This window comes from Plasmodium cynomolgi, chromosome 13 (genome assembly GCF_000321355.1).
Source record: "Plasmodium cynomolgi strain B DNA, chromosome 13, whole genome shotgun sequence".
In the NCBI taxonomy this organism is placed as follows: Eukaryota; Apicomplexa; class Aconoidasida; order Haemosporida; family Plasmodiidae; genus Plasmodium; species Plasmodium cynomolgi.
Window position 1 is genome coordinate 1,159,653 of NC_020406.1, and position 11,314 is coordinate 1,170,966.

Sequence of the window (11,314 nt, forward strand, 5' to 3'; positions counted from 1 at the left end):
CCAAAGGGGGTAAAAAAAAAAAAAAAAAAATTTGTTCATATATTTTTTTAAAATTGCAAAATGGCTACATTAGTGTTTACACACAAGAAAAACACACAAAGGAGCGAATAACTGCACTAAAGACTATCGCCACTTTGGGGATATTATCGCTAAGTTGGGTTAAGGTACATACGTACTCACCCGTCTGAGTGGCGTCCCCAGTTGACGAAGTTACACCCTGAAATGGGAAAAATTAATTTGCACAACATGTGCAAGCAGCAGCAGACAAGGGTTGCAAACCTGTGCACGTTCCATCTGATATGCCGCTGACCAGGCATGAGAACTTCAAAACGAATGCCACACCGTTCGCCGTGCACCTTTTTGTGTACTCTTCTGAGTTACACACCGGCATAAAGAACTCCTCTATGTTGCAGTCATACGGATGTGCTACAACTTGGAGAGAAAACCAAGCGGAGGATTTAAAGAGCAAACAATGGGGAGTTAACCACGCATGTGAACGATGTTCGAGTTTATTTTGGCCAATATAGTCACTTTGTCTTACTGCCACAATGGGGGAAGCAACACAGAGGTTTTCGCGCGGAAAAGAATGGTCCAATCAATGGTGGTGCCGTGTCCTTAGGCGGCTTTTCACCCATGAGTCCGACGCAGCTGTAAGAGACTACCCCCTTTCCCCCCGTTAAAAACGTAAATTTCTCTTTACATGGTGTTAAAAAAATTGGAACGGACGAAATCCATACACGTATAGTTACACCCAAAGGAATTGCACTCAAGAGGGCACGTCCCAAACATGCATTTACAGATCAGCTCTTCCATTAGCGAATCCCCATTCGTAAAAAAAAAAAAGGAGCATCAAAAGGTATCATCAGTTTGGTACCACTTCACGGGAAGGATGAAAAATGCACCTGTCTCACCTATCTCTTGCACACCACTTATACGTTGCGTTCAGATGGGGCGAGGCAACTTTTGGCTAGTCAAAAAAAAAAAAAAAAAACAGCTGTGGCGCTTGTTGGGATGACTCCTTTATTGTTTATCCCTTTTCTCCACGTACATTTGGCAATTACCTGTGGATCCACAATGGCGAAATGGTTGGAAGTTTCCCTTTCGATCGAGTACGCATTGACTACACCTCTTCGGGAAGGGGGTGGGGGCTATATCCCCACGTTTATATACCCTCGTGTGAGTTACACATGTGAGGGTATATACCTGCATCCAGAAAATGAAAAGAAACAAAAAAGGAAGTTTGCCAAGTTGGTACAATTACGACTGTGATCCTTAATGTAGTATTTTTTTTTTTTCCCCCCAATGCTGTATCTATAAACGCGCCTCACTTTTACCCCTCCCGGGGTGAGGTTTCCCCTAACCCATTATGTGCGTATCTTCCCGGTGCCCACCTGGTCACATGCAACAATGCGAAACGAACAAATAATGTCGCGAAGCTTCACGAAAAAATGGCTCCGTAACAACAACGCGTGAGGCGTTGCTTTTTTCTCCCCCTCCTTTTTTGCGAAGCTCCTATAAAAAGATAGGCCCCAAGAGGGGAAAAGAAAGAAAAGAAAAATCATTTCAAAGTTGAAAGCTGCGCAGAAAAGGCACACGATTATGTGCGTACGTGTAGCATTACGCGCAGAAGGGCTAGCTAAAAAAAAAAAAAGGAGGCAACCAAGGGAAGAGAGTCAAAATTCTAGATGTGATAACAACTCAATAAGTGAGCAACGCTTAAGTAGGAGTGCTTCTCCACGGAAGCAACAAAGAGAGGTGGAGTTACCGAACTTGGCTTTCTTCCCCTCTTGCGAGATATGATGTGGCCCAGGGGCACAGGAAAAAAAAAAAAAAAAAAGATGAACGCTAAGAATGACGCGGGCGAAAGCCTGTTGTGCGGGGGCGAGGATATTTCGGCGCTCGTCGTCGACTTAGGGTTCAGCACGACGAAGATTGGCCACAACCAGGAAGACACACCCAGGGTGTTTTTGAGAAGTACCTGCGGGGAGGACGTATCTCCTGAAGGGAGTGCCCCCCCAGGCCAAGCTGGCTGGAACGGTGCTGGCGGGAACGGTGCTGACTGGAACGGTGCTGCCTGGAACGGTGCTGACGGCGGAAGTATCAGTGGGGGTCGCTCCCCCAAGCTGAAGTTCCCGCTGAACCTGTATAACCCAAAAGAACACGTACGGATAAAACCCCTGTTCGAGAGAAACCCAGTTGACAACACAACACACATGAACAGTGATGTATTCGAGAAAATCCTACACTATGGAATTGAAGGAGTAGAATCAAAGAGAGTCTTCGAGTGCTCGGATGAGATAATCAATCCGATCAAGTTGGGTGGACTTAACTTAAAAATTAACGAACATCCAATTTTGTTGTCCGAAGCGAACTTACACAATCATAAAGTGAGAGCACAGATGACAGAAATACTTTTTGAGACATTTAATATCCCTGCTTTGTATTTTGCAAAGAAAGCCAAGTTAACTGCCTTCAGTTTAGGTCGATGTAGTGCACTAGTTGTCGATATCGGGGGTAGCTCGCTGGATTTATCTCCTGTGTATGAGGGTTACGTGCTTCAGAGAAACTCCTTTCAGTTTAATATTGGAGGGGACTACTTTGACCGCCTGATTTATAGCTTGCTCAGGAAGGACCAAGTGAGGGTCGTGCCTTACTACGAGCAGCGGATGAGGTGGAGTAGCGGCGGGGGAAGCGGCTGGGGTAGCAGCTTGGGTAGCAGCTTGGGCAGCGGCTTGGGCAGCGGCTTGGGCAGCGGCTTGGGCAGCGGCTTGGGCAGCGGTGCACCCCACTCTAATGTACATACCTCCTACGAGGAAGAAGCCATTTTAGATGTCATTCGCTACATGAAGGAGAGCATCTGCAAAGTGCGCGTCGGACAGAATAGCTCCTCCTCCGCTAATAAAAAGAATGAAAACGCAACAGGGAATCTGAAAAATGGAAAGGAGGTGGAACCTGCCACCGGGCAAATGAACAACGGTGCAAAAAATGTTAATGCACCCAAATGGCAAACGGGGCAAGACGACGAAGAAGAGGAATTTTTTGAATTACCGGATGGAGTGAAAATCAAGACAGACAAATATAGATATGACATTGGAGAGGAATTATTTCGTTCCGTTCCATCGGATCCTAATTTCCATGGACTGCCGGAAGCTATAGTGAACTGTATCATCTCGTCGGATGTAGACATACGAAAAGAATTGCTGCAGGCCATTATTGTCACGGGGGGATCATCTCTCTTCCCTGGGCTGGTTGACCGACTGTACAACTCGCTAAGGGAGAAGGAGTGCTTTTCGCAGACCATCAAAATGAAGATTCTAAATATGACGTCATCCGTGGAGAGCCTGTACTCGTCCTGGCTGGGGGGTTCCATACTGGCCAGCCTGGGCACCTTCCAGCAGCTGTGGGTGTCTCGGGCGGAGTACGACGACGCGGGCCACGCGATCGTCTCCGATCGCTGCTTTTGAGTGGGAGGAGCGGTATTGAGGGGTGTTGAGGGGTGTTGAGGGGTGTTGAGGGGTGTTGAGCGGTATTGAGCTGTATTGAGCTGTATTGAGCAGCATTCAGCAGCAGCGTGTAGAAGTGGTACCGCTTTGCGTTGATGTGCTGGGGCTTGCACGTCCGGTCAGCCTCCCCCCACGGCACCTCATTTTTTTTGTAGTGCCTTTTAACCCCCATTTGTCTCCAGATTTGCACGAGGTGGTCACCTCTCCGATTTGTGTACTCCCCCAATTTTATGGCCCCCTCCGCGTGTGCTTCCCCACGCTTCGCAATCCTTTGCAATCCTTCGTTAGTGTATGTGTATGCCCCCCCCCGACCGAAGGGGGGAACCGATTTAACTCAATAGGGGCATCTTTGCGGGGGGCATATTACTCGTCTTCCGTGTAAGAAGCATGCCCCCCCCCGGATGAACTCTCTCCTTTTTTTCCAAGCGGTGAATATTTCCCTCTCGGAACAGCCCAACTGTAATTGCAACGTGTCGTCGTCACTTGGACGCGATTCGTTAACGCTTCTCATCTCACCCACGCATAGGTCGCATGGCAGTAGATATTACCTCCGGAAGGAGTGGCGAAAAAAAGAAAAAAAAAACCTCAAAAGGGGTACAACTTTAACAATACTGATATACATACGGTGGTTATTTTTATGTTAGCGAGTTGGAAAGAAGACACACGCTTGTTCGTTTGCTCGCATTTGTGAGATGCATTTTGTGTGTCCGTTTATGTGTGCTTACTGAAGGGTCAGACGAACGGCTACTGCGCAGTCAGCTAGCCATACGCAGGGTGAAAAAATATGCTCAAAAAAAAAAAAAGAGGCGCCCTACGACGTCCGCGTTGCCTCTTCGCCGCAGGGATCAAACCGAATTTAAAGAAAAAGGAGAAATAAAAAAAAGGGATGGGGGCAACCTCACGGGGAGGCAAAACATGCAACGTGTATGTAGGTACATGTATGGAACGGGGACAAAGAGGGCCTAAAATGTTCATTCTGGCTGCGCCACTCCGCCGCTTAACAGCTTAGCAGCTTAGCATCCTAGCCGCCTACTAGTCATTCTCCACGCCCCTGAAGTCGCGCAGCACACTGTCTATCACACTTTGGGGAATCTGTGATATGCTCTCGTAGTCGTTATTTATGGACGCTACGATTTTCTCCCACAGGAACTCTCCCTTGTACACACCTCCAGCGGTGCCACTTCCAGCGGTGCCACCTACAGCGGTTCCACCTACAGCGGTGTTAAAAATAATGCTGGAAAGCAATTCCTTGCTGTCACAGTTGAGAGCAATCCAATAGTCATTGTTCAGCTCATCCATTAGTTGGTTTATGTCCCACGTTGCTTTCCCGATGAATCTCTTAATGAGTTTGTTTTCCTGTTCGCTGGCTTTCCCCTTCTCGTTTTGGTTGTCCCTTTCTACGTGCATGGCATCCGTATGTGGGGCGGTTGCCCGCTCGGTTTGATTCTCTTCATTGTGCTGGTGCACTTGCGTGGGGGCGCTTTCTTTTTTTACTCCATCCAGGGGTACACTCTGCGCGGCCACAAGGTCAGGCCTGCCATCCACTTCATGCACGGCATCTACTTCACGCACGGCACCCACTTCATGCAAGCCACCCACTTCGTGCACGGCTCCCACTTCATGCCCGTCCGGCGAACTCACCGTGTTAACATTTTCGTTGTACCCCTCATATATAAAATCATTAACGATTGTATTTTTGGAAAATTTTTTTATGTTGTGGAGAATGGTCAGTCCAGGCAGGGGTCCTCCCAGCCAGAAAAAGCTCAAGGGGTTCCTCTCCAGGGGGGTCTTCTCCACGGGGGTCCTCTCCAAGGGGTTCTTTTTACCCGCATCGCTCCCATCGACGGTTGCTTCCACTTTGGTTTTGCTCACTCGGGTTCCTTCCGCAGGGGTGGAGGAGCTCTCCATTTGCTCCTGCGCTGTGTGCAAGTGGGAGAGTCTGTCTCGCCCGCTACTCTCTCCATTTTGGTAGGCTTCCTCCTCCCCATCGTCTTCTTCTTCCTCATCCTCATCATCGTCGTCTTCCTCTTCCTCTGACTCCTCCTCCTCTTCTTCCTCTTCCTCCTCTTCCTCCTCTTCCTCCTCTTCCTCTGACTCCTCCTCCTCTTCCTCTTCTACCTCTTCTCCCTCCTCCGGGTCATTCTCTTCGTACTCACTTCCAGCCTGGTCGTCCCCCGCTACACAATTGCCATCGCTCGCTTGCACATCTGCGCCCACTGGTTGCTGCATGGCACCGGATCTCCTGACCGATTTCCTTCCGTCTCCCTTCTTCCTCTGTCCTTTCTGCCTCTCCTTACGTTTGCCACGACCATCCCCTCCTCCGTCACTACGGCCCTTATCCCCCTCCACGTCATCGTCACACAACTGATTAGTCTCCTGAAATTTTTTAATTTTTTTGTGTATCTTTTGTATCTCCTCCTCCGTGAGTTCCCTTGTCTTCTGCGTTTTTTCCAGCGCACCCTGTCCCTCCCCCAAGTTTGCCTCCCCCAAGCCTGCCTCCCCCATGGCTGCCTCTCCCATCTGAAAGAATTTTTTTTTTTTTTTTTTTTTCTCTTTGTCAAATATATGGACACGGTTATTAATCACAACGACTTTCCATTTGTTATATTTTTCAAAATAAATTTTATAAAATTCATTTAAAAATTGCAACTTTTTAATTTCTTTTTTTATATCGATGATAGATCCTATATTGTAGGAAGGTAAGAATCTGAGATAAATTGGGACTTTATTTAGTTTGATAATGTAGTGTGTTATGATATCAAGTAGATGTTCATCCATCATCACGAAGAGACTGTTTTTTCTAGTGTCATGTATACCAACAGCATTTCCATCTCCAGCGATGACACTCTTCTGCTTCCTCTGTCTGCTAGCATAGTGTTTGGAAGAGCTTCTAAATTGAATCCTCAAAAACATTTCCTGCAAATCTTTTAGTGTTGGGAATTCATCACTAATAGTTTGATGATCACATCGTGATTCTCTCCTTCTTTCAACGTGATATTTTTTTTCTATAATATTTTTTTTTTCTTCCTTTGCGATACATTGATTCTGTAGTACAACCAGTCCTTCTTCTTTCCTACTTTGGTTGTTCTCCTTTTCTGTGTTTTTCTGTGTCTGCATGTGGTTTGCATCACTTGCAGGGGTTCCAATTTGTGACTCTTCCTCAACAGGATGATTCTCTCTCGTTGCTTTGGCTACCTCGCCGCTGCTTTCGGTTACTACTTCGTTATTCCCCTTAACTGGGCCTCCACCGACGCTACTCCCTTGTGCAAACCCATCGGCGAATTCACTCACAAAATTTCGCTTCTTCAAATAGAGCTTATTCAATATATTAACAATTTCCTTCTCGTTGGACATTCCCATGTAGCTATTGTACAAGGGATGCTTATTTAATATGATGCCACACACGAGGTTACTCTTGTCCCTGTGAGTGATTAGAATTATGGATCTATTCCACAGGGTGCTGGATGTCAGTGGGTGTGCGACAAGGATCATCCCCTTCTTTATTTCCTGCTTGTGATTGGGCTTCTTCAACACGATGCTGCTTTTGGTTCGTTTCACGGGGAAGCTCTGGATGTCCGCCTCGCCCCCCCTGCTGGTTTCACTCAAGCGGGTTGCTTCACCCCCCCCAGTGGTCTCACTCAAACGGGTTGCTTCGCCCCCCCCAGTGGCCTCACTCAAACGGGTTGCTTCGCCCCCCCCAGTGGTCTCACTCAAACCGGTTGCTTCGCCCCCGCCGCTGACCTCACCAATCGCGCTTCCCCCAGCGGACTGTCCCAGCTCCCCCTTCTTGTAGGCCCCGGCGCGCTTCTTCCCCTTGCCGCTGGCTCCCTCCCCAGGCAAGTCCTCTTGCTCCACCGTGCCGAAGTTGGCCGCACCGAAATTCGCCGCGCCATAATTCGCCGCGCCAAAATTCACCACGCGGAAATTCCTTTTAAATAAATCCTTTTCCTCATCACAGTGCCATATGTCCTTCCTGTTCGGCAAACACACCCTGTTGTTGTATCTATGCCCTGCTGGAAGATCCCCTATGGAGGACAGAGCCAACAGCAACGAATTTTTAACTCTTCCAAGATGTCGAATGGCAGTAAAACCTACAAGAAATACATCCTCTATGGATTCCTTACATCCACTTTGACTCTTCAAATTATCTCTCAAAAATTTGATCAGTTCTCCCCTTAATTTCTTCTTATTCGATTTTGTGGGACAGTAATGTACACTGCTATTTAAGTATCCTTTTAAAAAATCGTTGTACTTGCTACACCTTTCATTGTCGTAACGATAGACGTTGGATAGGAGACTCTTCCATACTTGGTTCTCGTCAAAGAAGTGACATAACTTCCCTACGGTCCTCGCCAGCGAGCGAAGAACCCTGTCATTTCGCTTGGAAAGCGGCATTACGGAATACGGAGTGCGGAATGCGGAAGAAAAAAGGATACACGCCACGTGCGTGGTGTGGGGCTTCTCTCCTGGGAGGGGTTCTTCTTTACGTGTCAGATTTCCACCGGGAAGGGGCCCCTACGAGGGTGCAGCAAACGTAACCTACGAAGTCCCCTTGGGGCGGTCGCTCCTCCGTTAGCCCCTCCCAGCTAGCAGCTAGCAGCTGGCCGTTCAACCGCTCAACCGCTAAACCGCTCAACCGTTCTTCTGTTGGCTAACTCTGCTAATTGGCTGTTCCCCTATTAGCCGTTGCTGCTTGGGGAGTAACGCGTATGGGGGATGTGGGGAGTGGCCATTGTGCTTCCCCCCTCAGTCGTTCGTAGTCGTTCGTAGTCGTTCGTAGTCGTTCGTAGTCGTTCGTAGTCGTTCGTAGTCGTTCGTAGTCGTTCGTAGTCGTTCGTAGTCGTTCTCAGCCGTTCGCAGTCGTTCGCTGCCGCTCTCAGCCGTTAGCGGTCAATCTGGGGAATGGCCTGACGACAAAAATTCACAGCGAGAAGCGGCCGACTTCGAAATGGCCACGCTGCGGACTGGCTCAAATGGCTAACGCCGTTTCGAGGGCGCTGCGTAGAAGCGGAAAAGCCTCTCCACTGCTGCCAAAGGAGGACTTCCCCTGCGGGTTTGTTGACTCATGCACGGGTCGCATACACTCGTAGGCATTTGCATTCACGTACGCTTAGGCGTTGACATAAGCAATGGCAGTGGCATGCCTTTCGCAGTAGCACGCATTGCGAAGTAGCATGCCTCTCGCAATAGCAGGCACATGCTCCTGTGCGCGACAGTTCGTTACTCACAAATGAGGCTGGCTTATCCAGAAGGCCTCTCCATACTCCAACGGGAAAAAAAAAAAAAAAAAAAAAAAAAAAATTAAAAAAAATTAAAAAAAATTAAAAAACTGTTTTGAAAAAAAAACTTCCAAAAAAAAACGCTTCAAAAAAAGTGGCGCAACGAGTGCTTCGCGAGGCGCGACTGCCGCGTAAGAGCTGCGCCCCAACCGCTGCATCCCAACAGCTGCATCCCGACAGCCGCGTCCCGAAAACGCCACAAGCATTTAATTCGTCGTATCATCTTCAGGAGGAGTGTTTCACCCGTGGGGGTGTTTTCCCATCCATACATCACAACAACGCCTGCTTTTTTTTTTTTTTTTTATTTGCGGCACATGGGAGGAAGCAGAAGTGTATCCTCCTCCCCCTTTTGCATGTGTGGCACGATCACTGGGAAAAAAAAAAAAAAGAGGACGAGGAAGAGGAAGAGGAAGTAGAGGGGGGGAAGAAGAAGTAGGGGGAGGGAAGAGGAACCAGCGGGGGGGAAGAGGAAGCAGAGGGGGGGGAGGAAGATGGGAGAAGCGTTACAAAGTAATACATTTCGAACTTGCTCCTTTTTCAAAATTTCCTTTCAGCTCCTCCCCCCATTTGATGACGCGGCCAACTTGGAAAACGTGATTAAAGTGATCCCTTCGGATCACTGGGCATGTTGGGCACGCTGGGTACACTGGGCATGCTAGGTACACGGCCCCCCTCGCCTCTCACCTCTCACCTCTCCCCTCTCCCCCCTCGCTACAGAACGAAGGACGATGTCTTGGGCGCCTTGCTCAGCGACTTGGAATTCCTAAACTGGTGAAACGTGGCGTACTTCTTCTTAAGCGGCTCGCAAGCATCACCGCAGCTTCTACTCCGCAGGAAGGCCCGTATCTCCCTCTCCAGGAATAATACGTTTCCCTTTTTCGGAGCCCCATCCAAAAGGAAAGAAACTAAATCGTCTTCACTATGTACTGTTAAGAGAAGCGTAAAGGTCTGCTTCATGTACTTTTTAGTCTCCTCAAGTTTGGCATTAATAAAGTGCAGGAAGCAGTGTGCGAAATCTCGAACAGGTAGACTGACCAACTCACTAGTGGGTAAATTTTTTAAAAATAAATAAACAAAAAAAGATAGCTTCTTAATAATGGATGCATTTTTATTGTCTGAGAAGGAACACATCACTCTGAGCATTTCGTAGTCGTTCACTCCACTGCTATGTTTCATAAAATGATCGATCAGCTGACAGGCACACTCATCCAAGAAGTGGTTCTTTGAGTCCATCTTTCGAACCACATAAGGGAACGACTTCACGAAATATCTACATATATTTAGCTTGTCACCTTTAATGCTCATACAAAGGTGCTTCATCGTTAAGAAGCTCTTTTTGCACAAACACGATCGTGGACTTCCACACTGACTCGTTATGTATGGAAGCACAATCTCTAACCTTCCCCATGCTGTAAATAGCTTGGTGTTTTTTGCCAATATTTGTATGTTAGTCAGTGTGACGAAGTCGTCGACCCAATTGGCTTCTCCATCCTCCCGGTCGACGCTGTGCCGGGCAGCCCCCGTGGGGCAATCTCCACGGGGGGGTTGCGCCGCGTTTGCCCCATTTGCCGCGTTTGTCGCGTTTGCCCCATTTGCCGCGTTTGCCGCGTTTGCCCCATTTGCCGCGTTTGCCGTGTCTGTTGCATTTTCCGCGTTTGCTGTGTTTACCGTGTCTGTTGCGTTTTCCACATTTGCCGCGATTCCCGCGACTCCCGCGACGGGGCCAGTGGCGCACCTCAGCTTGGACCCCCGCTTCTCAATTTTGTAAATGTACTCCACGATGTCCTCGTATACGAGGGTCGCCAGGAAGTCGCCCCCGCTGCGCGCTGCACCCTCGGTGGCGCGTTCCCCGAGTTCCCCCTCGATGGGCTGAGCATCCGGCGCACCACCAGCCAATCTCAACTCGTCTCTGCTCCCCAGGGTATCACACTTCACATTCGCTTCATCCCCCTGGGGTTCACACTTCACATTCGCTTCTTCCCCCTGGGGTTCACACTTCACATTCGCTTCTTCCCCCCCCAAACCGATACCCACACTTCGCACGCACCTTTTCCACAGAGCATCTTTCTCCTTTCCAACTAAACCATAAGGCAATCTGCTAACTGTTGGGATGTCCTCCCATTCGTAGTAATAATTTATGAGTAGGTCAGGTGGCTTTGTCTCCTCTGAGATATTCCTACTTGAATTAATTTTTTTTAAACTCCTATCGTGTTCGTCTCCCCCTTCTGCTTCTGGACCCCCTTCCAGCTCTCTTCGCTTATAGGCGTACTTGCACTTCTTAGAGTTGTCCCTTGGGGGAGATTTCCCACTCGTTTCCACGTCACCTTTTGGAGAGCTCTCCTCTGTCATGTGGGATTACCCGATCGTCGTAAGGGGGGAGAAGATGTGGAGGAGGTGGGGGTGCGTCTTATATATATGTACACCTCTGCATATGTGCGCAGTGAAGGCACACAGCTAATATTTCGCTATATTACGGAGGGAATTTTTTCGCGTGAAGTTGGAGCGGCCATGGGGGAAAGGTATACTTTGTGT

The 11,314-nt window shown here is 48.6% G+C and overlaps 3 protein-coding genes across 3 annotated transcripts; 1 reads left to right on the plus strand and 2 right to left on the minus strand.

Annotated features, from left to right (window-relative positions):
• Positions 1-1,838: 1,838 nt before the first annotated feature.
• On the plus strand, positions 1,839-3,443 carry PCYB_133450 (actin; the record flags this gene model as incomplete). Its single annotated transcript, XM_004224370.1, has 1 exon — positions 1,839-3,443. A coding segment is annotated over one exon (1,605 nt), but the record flags the coding sequence as incomplete, so codon positions are not given.
• A 1,092-nt stretch (positions 3,444-4,535) lies between these two features.
• On the minus strand, positions 4,536-7,898 carry PCYB_133460 (hypothetical protein; the record flags this gene model as incomplete). The annotated part of the gene is made up of 2 exons (XM_004224371.1): positions 4,536-7,092; positions 7,273-7,898. The coding sequence occupies 2 exons, from the start codon at positions 7,896-7,898 to the stop codon at positions 4,536-4,538; spliced, it is 3,183 nt and encodes a 1,060-aa protein (XP_004224419.1).
• A 1,599-nt stretch (positions 7,899-9,497) lies between these two features.
• On the minus strand, positions 9,498-11,131 carry PCYB_133470 (hypothetical protein; the record flags this gene model as incomplete). Its single annotated transcript, XM_004224372.1, has 1 exon — positions 9,498-11,131. A coding segment is annotated over one exon (1,634 nt), but the record flags the coding sequence as incomplete, so codon positions are not given.
• Positions 11,132-11,314: the final 183 nt, after the last annotated feature.